General features: G+C 45.2%; 1 protein-coding gene across 2 annotated transcripts in view; it reads right to left on the bottom strand.

Moving 5' to 3' along the window:
* ZNF341 (zinc finger protein 341) overlaps nucleotides 1–19,249 on the bottom strand; it is a 46,999-nt gene that overhangs the window by 25,985 nt on the left and 1,765 nt on the right. The window contains exons 2-7 of one of the 2 annotated variants that reach the window (XM_072800627.1): nucleotides 15,181–15,291; nucleotides 12,976–13,172; nucleotides 10,283–10,432; nucleotides 6,517–6,768; nucleotides 2,299–2,494; nucleotides 460–550 (exon numbers count right to left, since the gene is read on the bottom strand). In XM_072800627.1, the coding sequence (XP_072656728.1) occupies nucleotides 460–550; nucleotides 2,299–2,494; nucleotides 6,517–6,768; nucleotides 10,283–10,432; nucleotides 12,976–13,172; nucleotides 15,181–15,291 (997 nt within the window). The remainder of the gene's footprint in view (nucleotides 1–459; nucleotides 551–2,298; nucleotides 2,495–6,516; nucleotides 6,769–10,282; nucleotides 10,433–12,975; nucleotides 13,173–15,180; nucleotides 15,292–19,249) is intronic. The other variant, XM_072800629.1, reaches the window with a different exon arrangement.

The raw sequence follows: 19,249 nt of genomic DNA, 5'->3' as shown, positions 1-19,249 counted from the left end.
TTACAGATGGAAAAGCCAAGGCCCAGAGGGGCTCCCTGCATGTTCTCAGGACAGAAAGTAGCACGTTAGTCCTGAGTGAACAGACCCTCATGGAGTCATATTTGCAGACTGTGGCAGCCCTTGAGGTCAGCCCTTTCTGCAGAGGTTAGAACTGAGGCACCCCTCACACTGGCAAAGGCCCTATAGTTGCAGTACATTTCTCCCCTCACTGCACCTGGCTCAGACTTTCCCTACCATAGCAGGCAGGCCCCAAAGCTCTCATAGATCCCTCCTACTGCTCCTGAGACAGAAGAGGGAAAAACTGACCTGCCTTGGACCAGAGGTCTGAGAACCATAACAGAATGGATGGGGTCAGGTCACCACCCTGGCAAGAGGACTGAGAGGGAGCCTTGTTTCTACTGTGGATGGCCTCCCGACCTGGGCTGCCGAGGAGCCACCTGCCCCACCACACCTGGGTACCTTCGGATGTGCTGCTGCAGGTCGAAGTTTTTGGTGAATGACTTGTCACAGTATGAGCACTTGAGTTTCTGAGCCTTTGGCTTCCCTGCAGCTGAAAAACAAGATTGGGGTGGGGGTGTGAGGCTAGTGTATAATTGAAGGCAACAAGAGCAGCCTCCTACTATTCTGTGTGTTGGACGTGGGGCCAGAAAGCCCAGACCCTGGGAGGTCCAAACCCACGGACAGGCAGGGGAAGAAGCACAGAGCCTCTAACACTGCCTGGAGGAGGAAAGCCCGGGACATGTTCTGGCTAGAAGAGCAGAACAACCTCTGAAAGGCTCCCCTCTGCCCTTGGATAAAAATCCAACCACCGGTTTAGCACCGCCTTCAGCCTACGGTGTGATCCTGGAGACCCGGGATCGAGTCCGGCATCAGGTTCCCTGCATGGAGCCTGCTTCTCCCTCTGCCTGTGTCCCTGCCTCTCTCTCTCTGTGTCTCTCATGAATAAATAAATAAAATCTTTAAAAAAAAAAATCCAACCTCTCTGCTGTAGCCTACAGGGCTATGCATCCTCTGCTTCCTGCCAACCTCATCCTTCTCTCCATCCAGCTGCAGTGGACTCCTTGCTAACCTTGAAAAACATCAAGCATGGTCCCACTTCAGGGCTTGTGCACCTGTTGTTCCTCCTTGCCTGGTATGCTCATCCCTCAGATAGCCACAAAGCTGCTTCCTTCTCATCCCTAGATAGAGAAGTAGCATCATTTTCCAGTCTCTCCCCATTATTCTCAATCATAGTACCCTGCTAATCTCCTTCCTGGAGCATCCCATAAACAATTATCCTGTTTTCCCTGTGTGTCTTTCCCATTAACTTGTAACTGAGGGCAGAGAAATCATGGACCATGATGCTGGGTCCTCAGTACCGGACACTGAGCCTGGCACACAGACACTCAACATATATTTGTAAAAGGAGGGATAGAAGTAGTTGACTAGAAAGCCCCTAAAAAATCCTTGATTTCTGTGCCCTCCCCTTCTACCACCACTTTCTAACACTGCCCCTGTCCCATCCTTAGCACCTCTGAAGGGGTGACAGACACTGCTGCTTGCCTTCGTGACATCCACTGCCCCCCTCCTTTCCTCAGAAATCCCCTGAATAATGGGAACATCAATGTTCCTAGCTAAAAGAGACATTTCCCAGATTCCTTTGCAGCTAGAGATAGTCATATGACTGAGTTGTGATCAATGAGATCTAAGTGAAAGCATCATGCAGAACTTCTAGAAGCTGGGAGATGCCCCTTCTATTCTTTTTACTGCTTGGAATATGAAATTGATGAGTGGAACTCCAGCAGCCATATTACGTGATAAGGCACCCTGATAACAGAAGCTATAAGGGCGCCTGGGTGGCTCAGTCACTTAAGTGTCTGCTTTCAGCACAGGTCATGATCCCAGGGTCCTGAGATCCCAGGCCCTATGTAGGGGTCCCTGCTCAGCGGGGAACCTGCTTCTCCCTCTCCCTCTGCCTGCCACTCCCTGGCTCGTGCTCTGTCAAATAAATAAACTAAAAAAATAATAATAATAAATAAAAAAGCAGCTATGCCCGAGGGGTAGCAGAGCAAAAAAACAGAAGAAATATGGGGGCCTGATGACCACATAAGGACACAATTTCCAAAATACCTGTCATTGGCCTTGTTTCACACAGGAGAAAAATAAAATTCTATCATTTAAAGTCACTCTTATTTTGGATTTTTCACTACACACAACCAAACTTAATCCAAACCAACACAAATGGAAAGACCAGAACTAGGCAGCCTTATGGACAATTGAATGCTGAGGAGAGATGCCCCTGGTAAGCTGTGGGCCCACCTTCTGGGAGTCCGCTGGCACCTTTGGCCCGTCGGGTCTTCAGCGTTGGTGGGGAGTCAAAGGTGGCCACTGTGCCCCCCGTGGCACTGGTCATGGGGGCAGCAGGGTTTGGTCCTTTCGGTTTGAATCCCTGTTTGCCAGGGCTGTATACTGGAGGCGTGGGGTATACTGGAGCCTCCACACACTGGTTTGGCACCTAGAAGGTCAGCACAGTTAGGAAGAGAGGCCTGGAAAGGATAGAAAAGAACTATACAAGCCAGGGGGACCCTTACTGTGGCCCTGGCTAATCTCAGCCTCTTCCCACCTACATCACAATCCTAACCCCTTCATCTGGCTCAGTGATTCCAGTTACTCCCAAGACCTTATAGAACTTAATGGAGCCGACACACTAAAAGCAGCTTTGGAGGGGTTAGGTTAGACTCTGCCACTTATTTTTCTAAGTGATCTTGGTAAGTCTTTTAACATCTCTCAGTTTGGAGGCACCTGGGTGGCTTAGTGTTTGAGCGTCTGCCTTTGGCTCAGGTCATGGTCCCAGGTCCTGGGAGGTCTAGGGAGCCTGCCTCCCTCTGCCTATGTCTCTATCTCTGTCTCTCTGTCTTTCATGAATAAATAAATAAAAAATCTTAAAGAAAAAAAAAATCTCTCAGTTTCATATCTGTAAAATGAGAATAATCAGAGTACTCCTCTCATTGGGTTGTTTGTGAGGATAAAATTAGTTAACAGGTAAAAAGCTTAGAATGGTGCCAGCATATAGTAAATAATAAACCTTAGCTACTGCTATTGCATTACTGGTACTAGGAGGAGTTTGTTAGCACAGGAGAACCAGGAAGTCAGAAGGATCTGTGCCCTCACCAGCAACCCCACTTCCTAACTAACCCTGCCTAATCCAGTAGGTATCTCTCAACTGAGAACTGACACTGAAACTACAAGAAATTCATTCACATCAAATGAATTCTGAGCTACTCAAACCTAGTTAATACTAAGCTTACATCATAACACTGGGGCATTGTGAAAAATTCATTAATTCAATGATTTACTCATTATTCATTGGTTTTCCCAGGCTGGCCTAACAAAAATTTTGCTTCCTATCCTTCTCTGCTTTTGTTTTCTTTGTAGAATTATCATTATTTAATAAATTATGTGTTTTACTTACTTATCTATTATCTGCCTAGTTCCATGAAGGCAGGGACTTTTGGTCTCTTTTTGTTAACTGTTCTATCCCCAAACCTGGAGTAATCCTTGGCACAGAGTGGGCATTCAATAAATATTTACTGAATCAGTGAATTCATTTATACATTATAATATAATGATGCATAAAAATATGCACTTGTTCAGATGACCAGAACATATTTGTCAGATATATTTGGTCTTTGTCCACAGATCCTGAAAATGCTTCAAAGCCATAAAAGTGAAATGGGTAACTTATTTATTTATTTTTGTTTTATTATTAATGAAAGTAGCTTTTGGCCCTGATCCAAGGGCAGGCTGGTTGCTGAGAGGACCAACTATCTGACAGATGGGTCAGAACATTAAGTCCCATACCCCAACCTCTGGGGAGTGAGGAAGAGCTGGAGGTTGAATCAGCCACAGCCAATGACATAATCATGATTATGTAATAAAGCCTCCATAAAAACTGCAAAGGACTGGGTTTGGACAGCTTCCAGGTTGGCGAACACAGGGATGTGCAGGGTGAGTGGCCACCCAGAGTGGGCACAGAAGCTCCATGCTCCCTTCCCCATACCTCACCCCATGTATCTCTTCATTGGATACATGTTGATCTGTATCCTTTATTATATCCTTTAACAAACTGATAAACGTAAATGTTCCCCTGAGTTCCATGAGCTGCTCTAGCAAATTAATAGAACCTAAGGAGAAGGTCTCTGGAACCTCCAATCTGTGGTCCATCAGAAGCATAGGTTGCTTGCAACTGGATAAAGTGGGGGTGAGGATAATCTTGCAGGACTGAACCTTTAACCTGTGGAATTTGCTGTTATCTCCAGGTAGATAGCATCAGAGTTGAGTTGGGATTCTTGGACACTGTGCTGCTGTCTGAGAATTGCTTGGCATTGGGGGTGGGGGATGGGACCCCACCCAACATTGGAATTAGGTCCAGGAACCAAACAGGTGATATCCGTGGATGTAGGTATCGGGCATCCAATATGGCACCACGTGATATGGTAGGTGCTTCTGCTAGATCTTGTCTGTTGGCCTTGGATGCCATTCCTACACCCTTCCAGGCTCTCCCCTGATATGCACACTCTCAGACTCCCTTGCCAGCAAGGTTCTGAGCACACATTAGGTAATGCCCATGAGAAGCACATACATGATATCTGGAAGGCAGAGGGAGGTAGAAACTGCTTTCCTCTGGCAGCAGTGGTGGGAGACAGGAAGGTCTGTAGTCCTAACTTTTGGAGTAGTTGGTTGAACTCTACAATCCCCTCCTGACCACTAGCTTCGAGGACAACAGGGCAGCAACAGAATCCTATAGCTTTCCCACCTCTGGGCCAGGCAGGAGCATCCTGGCCCTCTGGGCCAAGCCACAACAGTAAATTTGAAAACCAGTGACACCGCCAGCTCTTCTTTTTGCTCCATCTAGCCCTTCCCAAGCCACCTTTGTAAGCACCTGACCTCGTATATTAAATCCCTTTGCCAGAAAACCTAGAGTGGTCCCTATTTTCTTGACCAATACAGCACTCGATAAATATGTACCACATGGATGAATTTACCCATCATTCAAGTCATTACTGAGCAATTACATGACTGCCATAGGGTTTGCTCTCTTTATCCTCAGGGGATAAACGGGAGTTCTCATTTCAGAGGAGAGAAGACTGAGGTCAGAGGGCCCTATTTCAGATACCTATTAGAGGTATACCTCAGGCCAGGGACTCTGCTACGGGCTAAGGATGCCAAATCAAAGAAGACTCTGCCCTCAAAGAGCACCCTTGTCCTCATGGAAAAAAACAGCACTCCTTCTGGTCTGGCCCTCTCTGCATATGGGCCACCACCATACTCTCAGCATCTCACTGACTTAATTTGTTGTTGTTTTTTTTAACTAAACAAAGGGAAGCTTGCTCTATTCCCCCTGGCTAGGACAAATCCTCTGCAGGCTCTCATAGCATTATGTGGGTGGTGGGATTTTCCCATTGGTCTGGTTCTCTTTAGATATGTATGCTCCCTGATGTGGAATGTCTATATGGCCAGGTGAGTGGGAATTAATGTGACCTCAAGTGTAGGCAGGCTCTTGCTGTCAGAACCACACCTCCTAGCAGTGGGGTCTGGGCAGGTTCTGAACTCTGAGTACCTTGAGCTTGTAGCAGAGAATTAGTGTGGTACATGGTGTACTGATGGCACCATGGTTTCGATTCTATCACTCCCAATACCTGTGCCCTTCGCAGCATGATTTGCAGCTTTTCCCATCAAGATGTGGCATCTTTTTCCCTACTACTTAAATCTAAGCTGGCCTTGTGACCTGCTTTGACCAACAGAAGTGACTCCGTCACAAGCCTAAGCTCCAAGAGGCCGCAAGCATTTCTGCTTACATTACTGCACCTCCACTGCTGCTGTGAGAACATGCCTGGCTAACCTGCTAGAGGATGAGAGATGCACTGGAGCAGAGCTGGGTCACCCAACTCATCCCACCACAAGCCATCCTGGAGCAGCTGACAGCTGCCATCTCCAGACACCTAGAGCCAAGATCAGCAGAACTGCCAAGCAATGTCCATGCAAGAACAATAAACACATTTTGCTGTATACCACTGAGGTTCTATGGATATTGCTTACACAACCATAGCTAGCCCATATATCTAGCTTCTTAAAAATGTAAGAGACTGGGGCGCCTTGCGTATCCGACTCTTGATTTCAGCTCAAGTCACAATCTCGGGGTCCTGGGATCAAGCCCCACATCGGGCTCTCTGCTCAGCAGGAAGTCTGCTTCTCCCTCTTCACCTGCCACCCTCCCCCCACGTTCATGCACCCTCTTTCTCTCTCTTAAATAAATAAATAAATAAATAAATAAATAAATAAATAAATAAAATCTTAAAAAAAATAAAGTCCTCTCCCATGATGTGGATACACCCCTGATCTGGGTGTATCCTTATCTCCCATGGTACCTCTGGCACAGTATCTGGCACACAGCTGGTGCTTGGGAAAGGTTCAGATTACCCATGATAACCATAACCAGTTTCTCCACCTCCACCCCAAATCCCAATCTCTGCTCACCTCCAGGGGTGGGTAGGGCTGCATTCCTAATGCCTGGATCTCCACTGTGCCACTCCCAGCCAGGGGCGCTGTGGCACTGTACACCTCCACCACACCATTTCCGCCAGGGTTGGGACGCCCAGGGGGGCCCAGGCTCTGGGGTGGGGGTGGGGGTGGCTGGGGCGGTGGGGGTGGGGGCAGTGGTGGAGGGGGTGGAGGAGGTGGCGGAGGCTGGGTGAGGTAGCTGGGTGCAGAATGCATGTTCAGGCTGCTCTGAAATCAGAAGAGAAAATTAAAGTGTCACATCCTCTTGATAGCAGCTGTCTTCTTATGAGTGAGGAAGGACATTTGCCTTAGCTAGCCACATGGAAAAAAGAGCCCCTCACCAGGCAGCTCAGAGAACAGCACTGACAGGACACATGGTAACACAGTCATAGAACAATATGGAGGAAGCATCAGCCGGGTGCCACTGCCCCTTTTCTCTTATACATGACTGAGTTGATCAAGCAGTCCCAACGTTGCTGTCTTAGGAGGGCTTGCTTGTGGGACGAGCTCTTGAATGGCCTCTGAGAATCTGCCTTGTGGAAGGTTGCCTATGATCAATAAAGCTATTTTGCTCACCTAGGGCACTGATCATTCTTTTTTTTTTTATTATTTTTTTTATTTTATTTATTTATGATAGTCACAGAGAGAGAGAGGGGCAGAGATACAGGCAGAGGGAGAAGCAGGCTCCATGCACCGGGAGCCTGATGTGGGATTCGATCCCGGGTCTCCAGGATCGTGCCCTGGGCCAAAGGCAGGCGCCAAACCACTGCGCCACCCAGGGATCCCCAGGGCACTGATCATTCTGTACCAGGTTACTTAGACTATATGGACAGTGTGATCTGTAGCGAATACTTCCTTTCCTTCTAAGAGTCTGGGATTTTGGTCACTGCGGCACCTACATGTGCAATCCCCAATTAAAGCCCTGGCCCTCAAATCTTAGGTGTGCTTCCTGGGCAGAAACATGTACACATGTTGCTGCTCTTCACTGCTGGAGGGAAAAGTGTTTTATGTAATCTCTCCCCATTTCCCCAAGAGGAGGAACAGTAGAAACCTATGCCTGGATTCCTCCAGACCCCAGCTGATGTATTTTCCCCTTGCTGATCCTTTGTCAGGAATAAACCACAGCCAAGAATACAACCATCCTGAGTCCTAGGAGTCTATCCAGAGAGTCGTTGAATGTGTGGGTGGCTGTCGATCCCTGAAATGCAGGCCACTGACTTCTAGAAATTTATTCCACAAAAATAATGAAGCAGGTGGGCAAAGATATGCATACATGGATGGTTCTCCAGTAGTTTTTATAACAGCAAAAAATGGTAATGACCTGCATATCTATTAACAGAAGCCTGGCTATAGAGAGGATGGTCCATCCAAATAATGGAATATTTGACAGCTATTAAAATAATAGTGAGGGATCCCTGGGTGGCGCAGCGGTTTGGTGCCTGCCTTTGACCCAGGGCGCGATCCTGGGGACCCGGGATCGAATCCCACGTCGGGCTCCCGGTGCAAGGAGCCTGCTTCTCCCTCTGCCTGTCTCTGCTTCTCTCTCTGTGTGACTATCATAAATAAATAAAAATTAAAAAAAATAATAATAGTGATCAGGAGCACCTGGCTGGCTCAGCTGGTAGAGCATGCAAGTCTTGATCTCTGGGCCGTGAGTTCAAGGCCCTTGCTCGGTGAAAAGCTTACTTTAAAAAAAATGATGGTGATTAGTATTTCATAAAAGATGCTCCTCTTAATTGCTATTTCTTGGGTTCCACAGTTGACCATGTTTGGGGAAAAACCTAGGGCAACAAAAATCAAAAGTGTTTAATTGCAGGGGAAAAAAACAAAAAACAAAAAAACAAAACAAAACAAAACAAAAAAAACAGGGATAGGGCAAGGAAAGCAGTAGAATGCCTCCACCCTAGACTGGTGTGACCAGAGATTCTTTTTGTATTGGGACATCCCAAAGAGCTACTCTTCTGAGGAACATTTTGGGAAATACTGATATAGAATTGTAGGCATAGATAATGACTAAGCAAAAGACAAAATAAAAAAGCAAGTTTCAGAAGAGTGCATATTAACACGGTCCACTGATATAGACATGTGTATTATAAATGCAATTTGTAAGCTGTTTCTCTCTATTTGCATTCAAAGATCAAGAAAGACAGATGCCATAATTCTAGCAGTGTTTTCTTTGGGTGGGAGAGAGTAATAGGTGATTGATTAACTGGCTGACTTTCCAACTTTTCTTCTTTTTAAAAAAATTTTTAAAAAGATTTTAAGTGATCTTCACACCCAATGTGGGGCTCAAACTCACAACCCTGAGATTAAGAGTCACATGCTTTACAGACAAGCCAACCAGGTGCTCCCCAACTTTTATTCTGAAAAATCTCAAACCTACAGAAAGGCTGCAAAAAGAACATAGTAATCAGGGGCTCCTGGTTGGCTCAGTGAGTAGAGCGTGTGACTCTTGATCTCATGGTCTTGAGTTCAAGACCCACATGGGCATAGAGATTACTTTAAAAAAAAAAAAAAAAAGAGTACACTTTAAAAAAATGATGGTGATCAGTATTTCATAAAAGATGCTCCTTTTTATACATCATCTAAATTTACCAGTTGTTATCATTTTGCCACATCTGCAATGTGCATTTGTGTGTGTATCTGTACATACATACATGTTTATATTTGTGTTTTAGTATGCCACTTGACAGCTGCAGACATCACAACACTTTGTTTCTCAACACTGTATTCAGATGCATCTCCTAAGAAAGGGATATTCTCCTATATAACCACAATTTGACAATCACACTCAGGAAACTGCATATTAATATAATGCTATTACCTAAAATATTCAAATTCCTCCATATTTTCAATTCCCATGTCCCAATAATGCCTTTAGAGTCTTTTCCCCCCAATCCAGGATCCAACGAAGATTGCATATTGCTGGGGGAAGGGTGGGCAAAATGGGTGAAGGCAAGTGGGTGAAGGGCAGACAAAAAAGAAAAAAAAAAAAAAAAGAATTGCACATTGTAGTCACTTGCCGTGTCTCTCTAGTTTCCAGATTATGAGTAATTAAACTTTGTTTTTACTTTTCTATTATGTATTTTCTAATGTTTTCCAATGGACATGGAACAATGTTAAGAATAAAGTAAGAGGGGGCGCCTGGGTGTGTTCAGTCAGTTAAGGCGTCCAATTCTTGATTTCAGCCCAGGTCATGATTTCAGGGTTGTGGGACTGAGCCCCATATGGGGCTCTGTGCTCAGCAGGAAGTCTGCTTGAGATTCTCTCTCTCTCCCTTACCCTCTACCCCTCCCCTCCCTGCCCCCCCTCCCCGCCCACATACCTCTGCTCACTCTGCCTCTCAAATAAATAATCTTAAAAAAAAAAAAGGAAAAAAACAGGAAGGGTGTTTGGCTGGTTCAGTTAGTACAGCATGTGCCTCTTGATCTTGGGGTTGTGAGGTTATGAGTTCAAGCTCGATGTTGGGCATGGAGCCTACTTATTCAAAAAAAAGAAGAATAAAAATAGGAGTCACAATAGCCAGACTATGGCTGTAAAACCCCAAAGTAATATTCTCAGTCCCAACTGAATTGACAGCTTCCCTACCCACAGCAAGGCAGGCCAAGGGGAGACGGACAGTCTCTCTTCAGCATAAGATAACTGACCCCAACCACTCTTCTTTCTACAAGGTTCCAAATCCACAGTTGTCAACATACAGGCCTGGAATCAAGGCCCTAGGAGAAGCCGACCCCCTCCTTACCTGCACAGGCGGAGGGCCCTGGGGCATAGGCTGGTCCAGGGACGTGAAGGCCGACATGGCAGACATGAGCACATCATCACTCACCAAGATGTTCCCCTGCACCAGGGTCTGGATCAGTGGGGATGGGGGCACTGTAATGTACGTGGAGATCTGGGTAGTGTAAATGTGAGAGAGAGAGAGAAGAGAAGGAAAGAGAAGAGAAATGTTTGAGGCTCTGGAAGAAAACAAGGCATGATGTGAAAGACTTGGGTCGTGGAATCCCACAGACCTGTATTTCATTTCCACCTCTACTGCTCCCTCCTGTGTGATCCTGGGCAAGTCACTCCCCCTTTCTAAACTTCAATTTCCTTATCTATGAAATGAGAATAAGTCATACCCTTTTGTAAGATAACTACTCCATGACCCAGCAGTAATACTTTCTGGTATCTCTCTTAGAGAAACATTCACACATGTCCACAGGGAGTCCATGAACAAGAATATTCTATACAGCTTTATTTCTAATAGTGAATAACTGCAAATAACCTCAGTGACCATCAAAAGGGAAACAGAGTAAAAAATACAATATAGTTATAGCAAAGAATACTATGCAACAGACAAAAAGTATTGTATGAAAAATCAAATTATATAACATGCAAATTATATTTCTTACTTTAAAAATTCTAAAATAAAAAAATAAAAATTCTAAAATAATAGTACTATATAATTCTTGTGGGTATTTAAGTAAATATGTGAAAGTATCTCAAAAGGTTATGGCTACTCTTCAACAGTTACCTGGGGGTAGGGAAGAGGAATAGTGCCAAAAGGGCCTTGATTTGTAACATTCTAACTTTTAAAATGGAGATGGGAAATATGTATTACTTGCAAACATATAAATTAATAATAAAAATAATAATATGCTCTCAGGGTACTAATAAGGATGAAAGTTAGACCTTATAAGAAAGTGTCAAAGGTACAGGGACTGCTCCTCTCAGTGGATGTAAAGGGTTTTTATTTTATCGGTTGCTTTTCTTTATTAGCAGGCCCTTGGCATCTTCCTAGGTCACCTGTTTCTGTAGGCTCTCTGGGGACAATAGAAACTGGTCCCCAGGCCCCAGAGTCCCTCAACTAAGTAAGGACAGCCCAGGCAGGTAAGATGATGCCCTATCTCATGATCAGGAGAGACAGTGTAGATCCTGGATCACAAGTATTTTTACAACATCACATATATTAGGTTGATGAAAATGGGCAATCACAACCATGTCCATCCAAGTCACTTGGCAGTGGATTCATGTTTACCCACAACCAACTACTCATGTTCATTATTCCCTTGCCCAGGAGTGAAGGAATTTCCCTTTCTTTTATTGAAAAAAAGAGGGTGAAGGAATATTTTTATGCTAACCAACTCATAATCAGGAAGTGGGAAGAACCACCATGCTCTGGGTTAGGAGAGGTCTGTGGCAACCTGAGAAGTATCAGTGTACAAGTCCTATGGATCTGGGGGTGAATGCTTTTATTCTGACTGCAGGAATCATGTCTATACAATGGATGGAGAAAACATTTTAAAGGAATAAGGAGATAAGAGGAAGCCAGAAGGAAATCTGACCCCTTGACCTGGTATTCCAAGACATGTCCAACCTCCTTTATGAGGTCTCTTTGATCCCTCTAAGAGCCCCTGACCCATGGCATCTCTGTTCTCCTCTGACCTCCAGACTCGTAAATCTATCTGCATTTTCACAACCTCCACTTAAAGGTCTAGTAGGCATCTCAAATTCAGCATGACCAGTTGATCTCCTGACATCCCCCCAAATTTCTTCTTGCTGCTTTTCCCACTTCAGTAAATGGCAACTTCACCTCTGCAGTGGATCACCCTCAACTCCTCCTAATCTCATACCTCACATCCAACCCATCCACAAGCTCTATTGGCTCCATCTTCAAAACATTGCCAAGATCTCATCCCTTCTCTCTACCACTACTGCCACCATCCTGGTCAAGCCACCACCCCCCTATTGCCTGGATTGGTACAATAGCCCCCTAAAGGGTTTCCTGGGTTTCTCTCTTGACTCTCATCAAAATCTATTCTCTATACAGTAGCCAAAGTAATCTAGTTTAAGTGTAAATCAGACTATGTCCCTCTTCTGTTCAAAACCTTCCAAAAGCTCCCATCTCATTCAGAGTAAAAGCCCATGAGGCCCACATGCTTTCCACGGTCCCCCTATTGCCTGTTTGACCTTATCATCTTCCACCCTCCTCCTCACTCACTCAGCTCCAGCCACTCTCACCACCTTGCTATTCCTGGAATAAACCCAGCACACTCCCACCTCAGGGCCTTTGCACTTGCTGATCCCTTCTGAAATACTCTTCCCCAAACCAGCAGCATGACTCATCCTCTTACCACCTCAGGTCTCTGCTCCTATGTCACCTCTTCACAGAGCTCTTCCCCATGCACCATATATAAAATGGCAAAACCTCTCACCCCTGTCTTGGCATCCCCATCTCTCTGCACTTAACATCCTGACAAAAATATATCTCTACATATATGTTTGGGTAGTATTTCACCTAACTCCACGAGGGCCGTGATTCGGAATATTCGTCTATCACAGTGTCCATGCAGTGCCTGACACACAGTGCATGCTCAAAAAAACCTTGAATGAATGAGTATGAATGAAGGAAGGAAGGAAGGAACGAACAAAACAAATAAGCAAATGAATGAATACCTGGCGATTGGCAGGAGGCGGGGCCTGCTGGACTGCTGTGGGTGCTGCCGAAGGCGTATAGATGCTGTTAGTGGCCAATGAGACTGTGGCCAGAGGTGGGGCATTCCCCTGGCACTGTTCCCGCTTGTGGGTCATAAATGCTGGCAGCGAGTTGAACTGCTTCTTACACTTCCCACAGAGAAAGACATCCTCATCGTCTAGGGGTCACACCCACACCGGAGCAGAGGGAGAGGAAAAATGATAAGAAGTGAGATAAATGAGAGGGCATCACAATGAGAGACAGGTGAAAATCTGCAGCTGGACCACAAGCATGGCCAACCTAACAGCAATCTGTGGCTCAGCGTGCATGTGTCGCGTGCTAACTTTGTGTTTTCAAGATTTCAAAACCACATAGGCACCTACAGGAATATCCAGCCATCTTTACTCAGGTATTAAAGAATTCAAAATCAGAAAGTAGTAGAGTAGGTGTGCTTCAAAGCTGAGAAATTCAGAATCTTTATCCAGCTGACTTTGTTCATCAGTCCCCAAATGGGCTACATGACCTTCTATGTCTCTGCATTCCCTGTTTCCTGCAGGCTGCTTCTCTCAGAACAACTCATTCTGCAAGACTGCTCAGATGTCACCTCCTTCAGGAAGCCTTCCCAAAGCTAGTCACCACAGTTCCCTTCTCTGGGTGCATCTCTCATTTTCACACTTTTCCCAGCACCACCAGACGTGAGTCCCCTGAAAGGGAGGAAATGAGTCTTAGTTTGCACTTGGGCATCCTTACTTATTTCCATAACTGTAATATCGCCTATATACACAGGAGGCCCTCAATGGAGATCTGCTGAATAAGTGAAAAACTAAATGATTAGCAAAAAATAAAATATTTTTAAAAATAATAATAAATAAATGAATGATTAGCTCTAGCTGACACCACCCACTGAGAATCGCTGGCTGTGCACTCTGCCAAGCACCTGCAACGTTGGGGCGGAAATGTCTACTTCTCAATATTCACTCTGCCTTCTTTGACAGTAATACAAATTTTAGTGGGAAACATGATTGTCTAATTAAAGACTGTATCTCTCAGCCTTCTTTGCAGCTAGACATGTCATGTGACTGAATTCTGATCAATAAGACAATAGCAAAAGTATACTGCCCACTCAACTTCCTTTTAAAAGGTGTATGACTTCTGCTTCATTCTTTCTTCCCTCCTGTTGGCTAGAATATAGAAATGAAAGTAGAAAGCCGGAGCAGCCAACCTGGACTGCAGGTAGAGGGCAACAGAACCATAAGAAAGAAAGGGTCTAGGATCCCTGGGTGGCTCAGCGGTTTAGTGCCTGCCTTCGGCTCAGGGCGTGATCCTGGGATCCCGGGATTGAGTCCTGCATTGGGCTCCCTGTGTGGGGCCTGCTTCTCCCTCTGCCTGTGTCTCTGCCTCTCTCTGTGTCTCTCATGAATAAATAAATAAAATCTTTAAAAATGAAAAAAAGAAAGAAAGGATCTGAGTCTTACCACATCTACCCCAAATGTACATCAGGACTTCATGTAACAGACAAATAAGTGTTTATCTGCACAAACCACAAGAAACATGCTCCTTATTTACAACAGCTGAAAGTCAATCCCAAGTATCCTCACAAGGTCACTATGAGGTAAAACTACTAGCCTCATTTTACAGATTTATAAACTGAGGCATAGAGAAGTTAACTTACTTGCCTAAGGTCATAGAGCCAGGAACTATGGGAATAAGGATTCAAACCCAGGTGAGCATCTCTCTGTGCCCAGAATGGTTCCCAAGTATTCAAAATATTTGTGGAATGAATAAATGAATGCATAGACTCACACAGTGCTCTAAAGTTCCTTGCCTTCTCTATGTCTCAGGTCCTGGCCTGAAAATTGGAGATTCATGCTCAACCTATTCTTGTCATAGAGGGGAGGATGAGAAATAATTTTTGGGTCAAAGGTACAAGTGTTACTAAGCTCCTAGCCATTCCCTATGTCATGATCCCCACATTCACTAAGTGATTGAGAAAGTGTGTCCTCATTGCTAAACAGAGAAAAGCATGAGCCTGAAGATCCAGGCTGGGAGGAAGGGGGAAGGGTTCAGACACTGACGGTATCCTGGGTACCCCAGCAGGCAGTTCACTCCCATACCCCTTCATAAGCCCCACCTGTTTTTCACAGAGAGCTACTGAACCTTCCCACTGAACCTGAGCAGACACTCACCCAATGGCTGGATAGCAGGAGGTGCACTGACAGTCTGGCCTGTTGGATCAGGGACTGCTCCTTGGCCATCCAACAATGACTGTACTGCCAGGACGGTCTGATTGTCCATTCCTGAAAAGAGAAATGGAGTCTCTGACTTCCTCTAACAAGCCAGACCCAACACAAGCCCTCCATGGCAAAGATGACCGGCTGTGCCCTGATATACATTCTCTAGTTCCATTGCAATAGAACCCAAGATTTTTGGGTGAAAATATGGCCCATAGGGCCCCACAATAAAGATTACATTTCCCATTTCGCAGCTGCTTATTTATTTATTTATTTATTTATTTATTTATTTATTTATTTATTTATATTTTTTTATTTTTTACCCAGCTGCTGTTGAAACTAGGAAATGTCTAAATCCTGGACAATGGGATGTAAGGAAAAGTGTTCTATGGCAGTATCTGGGAAGTTTTCTTAAAACTGCCTGGTATGTGATGCCTTTCTTTGACCCACCCTCCATCCTGCTTCCTACAATAAGAATATGATAGTGGGAAGTCTAGCCATCATCCCAGATCATACAGATAAGGGTCAAACCCTCGGGATTGCAGGGCAAAAAGCTGGAGATCCTGGGTCCCTAAGAATTTTGTAGAACATAGTCACCGTTGTAGCTCTGGACTGTCTTCCTCTGGACTCCCATATGTGAGAAATGAACTTTTAGTCTGTTCAAGCCACTGCTAGATTGGGCTTCTCTCTTCCTCAGGGAAGTCTGATCCTAGATCATAAGCCCCTCCACAAATCATGTTACTGAGTCTTCCCCATCCTACCTCACAAATCCCACAGATTTGTTTGTACTTGGGTATCCTTGCTTCTCTTGTTTTCCAACACATGCTTCTCTTTTCAGTTCCTCAGTAAACAGTGTAATCTGAATTTATGACCAGGGCACCCCTGAGAAGCTGAGTACTTCCACGTTTCCCAGTCAGCTGCCACTACTGCTGAGGTTCACAGTAGTACACTGCCTAGCCATGTCACCAGCTGGAGGGCAGCCCTCCTCGTATCTAAGTGGCCACCAAAGCACATTGCCTCCCTCAAAAAAAACAAAAAAAAACAAAAAACAAACAAACAAACAAAAAAAAACAGTGCTTCCTTTTCACTGTCCCCACAGCCAAGGCTCTGCTTCCAATCTCTCAGCTTTTACCTGGACACCTGCTCCAGCTTCTACAGGCAATGCACGTTACAACCATTAGTGCTTGCAGCCAAAGTGAATTCATATTTTCTGTTGTCACACACATGCTGTCTCTCCTGAGGCCAACTCTTCCCTCCAAGCTCCCCTGCTCCCTCAGAAACCATTCTCCACCAACTGATCCTTTTCTTCACAGTATGCCTGCAACCTCTGCTTCCTATCAACAGCTCCACATGCTCAGGTCTCTCTAGAATGCCCTTTCTCAAGCCCACCTATCTCTCCTCCCTTCAATATCAAGCGTCCTTCTATCTCCTCTACCCACCTCTCAACCCTCCTCTACCTACTTCATGGGGCTTAAGCCCCATGAAAATCACCAAAGAACAGCATTGGATATTCCTTCCTGAGACACTCCCTTCTCTAGCTCTAGGATGCTTCCCTCTTGGGCCTTCTCCCATCTCTCTGCTCACTCCTTTCCAGCTTGCTTTGTTCTCTTCTGTCCATCCCCTAAACGCTCCTGTTTTGAAAGGTTCCTTCTGTCTAGATTCTCTCCCCTCTCTGGACAGACTCCCTTACCTCCCATCCAGTTCTCTCCAAAATCTAGAGCTCCAAACCTGAGGTTTGCTCCTCTGGATGAGCTTCAGTAAATCTTCTACTAATTTAGGCAAAATTGTGAGATTAGCATTTGTTTTTTAAAAGATTTTATTTATTAATTCATGAGAGGCAGAGACACAGGCAGAGGGAGAAACAGGCTTTTAGGAAACCTGATGTGGACTTAATCAACCCCAGGACCCTGGGATCACCACCTGAGCCAAAGGCAGATGCTCAACCACTGAGCCACCCAGGTGCCCCGAGATTAGCATTTGTATGCCAATCTGTACATTAGTGTTCATAGCAGTTTTATTCATAATAAGAAAAAACTTGGGGTGCCTGGGTGGCTCAGTTGGCTAAGTGTCTGCCTTTGGCTCAGGTCATGATCTCAGAGTCCTGGGACAGAGCCCCACATAGGGCTCCCTGCTCAGTGGGGAGTCTGCTTCTCTCTCTGCCCCTCCCCCTCCTCATGTTGCCCCTCTCTCTCAAATAAATAAATAAAATCTTAAAAAAAAAAAAACTGGAAACAACTCAGATGTCCTTCAATGGGTATACAGTTAAACTGTGATATATCCATACCACGGAGTATGGATCCCCTGTATGCGGTGTTATACAACAGTTTTACACAATGTTTCATTGCAGGACACTAGGTAAAGGGTATGTGTGAATTTGCAAAAAAAAAAAAAATAATAATAATAATGCTTTTAAAATTAAAAAAATTGGGATGCCGGGGATCCCTGGGTGGCGCAGCAGTTTAGCGCCTGCCTTTGGCCCAGGTCATGATCCTGGAGTCCCAGGATCAAATCCCACGTCGGCCTCCCGGTGCATGGAGCCTGCTTCTCCCTCTGCCTATGTCTCTGCCTCTCTCTCTCTCTCTCTCTCTCTGTGACTATCATAAATAAATAAAAACTTAAAAAAAAAGAAAGAAAAGAAAAGTCTGATAGCAATTGAATTAAAAAAAAAAATTGGGATGCCTGGGTGGCTCAGCAGTTAAGCATCTGCCTTTGGCTCAGGTTGTGATCCTGGAGTCCCGGGATCAAGTCCCACATCAAGCTCCCCACAGGGACCCTGTTTCTCCCTCTGCCTATGTCTCTGCCCGTCTGTGTCTCTCATAAATAGATAAATAAAATCCTTAAAAAATAATAATAAAATTTAATAATAAAAATTTAAAAATAAAAAATTGACTCAAAAAGTACTGCCTGTCCAAACTATGGAGATAATCAAAAGATCAGTGATTGTTGGGGGTTTTGGGCGAGAAAGGTACAAATAGAACACAGAGGATTTTTAGAGCGTGAAAATGCTCTGTGATATTGTAATGATGGATACATCATTGTAGATTTGTCCAATAGAATGTGCAACACCACCGGTGAACATTAAGATAAATCATGGATTTTGAATGGTTACGATGCGGCAATGTAGATTCATCCTTGGTAGCAAATGTGCCATTCTGGTGAATTATGTTGATAATGGGGGAGGCTAGTGGTGTGTGAGGTCAGAGGCTATTCAGGAAATCTCTGTACTTTTCTTTCAACTTTGTTGTGAACCTAAAGCCACTAAAAGTAAAACGCCATTTTAAAAAATGCTGCCTGTCTAAAACTGAGATCAAGCTAAGTGTGCCACCCCCATCCTGCAGTTTTACCTCTTCCAGTAATCCTCACCAACAAGAATAGGGACCAATGTCCACCCAGCCACAGCCCCTGGGACACCCCAACCCGTTTCCCTGCCCTCTTCACATTTCTAGTCTTTCAGCAAGTCTAGCCTATTCCGCCTCCCCTGCCTCTCTCAGATTCACTGTCTTCCATCCTGCAGCTGTCCCCAGGCTCAGGCCACCATCAATTCTCAGCAGGACAACTGTAGCTATTTCACTCATCTCCCTGCGGCCACTCCAGCCCCCTCCAGTGTGTTCTCAGAGCAGCCTGAGTGAACTTTATAAAACATATACATTTTTGTGTTGTTGCTCCCCTGCTGAAAACCCTTTCTCAGCTCTGCAGTGATTGCAAGATAAAATTCAGAAGTCTCGCCGCTAGCTCCTCACTCAGATGACCTTCTGTGAATCTTGGAAGACCTCTCTTCCCCCAGGGCTTTGCAAATGCAGTTCCTACTGCCCAGGTCATCTCTGGGTCCCCACAGTTCTGCTGTCTTTGCCCTAGCCCAGCACACATCACACTAACCTAGAAACTGATTTTTCGGGGATCCCTGGGTGGCTCAGCGGTTTGGCGCCTGCCTTTATTTAGCCCAGGGCGTGATCCTGCAGTCCCGGGATCGAGTCCCACATCGGGCTCCCTGCATGGAGCCTGCTTCTCCCTCTGCCTGTGTCTC

Source organism: Canis lupus, chromosome 26 (assembly GCF_048164855.1).
Source record: "Canis lupus baileyi chromosome 26, mCanLup2.hap1, whole genome shotgun sequence".
Classification (NCBI taxonomy): Eukaryota; Metazoa; Chordata; class Mammalia; order Carnivora; family Canidae; genus Canis; species Canis lupus.
This window is presented reverse-complemented; position numbering and strand designations above follow the sequence as displayed.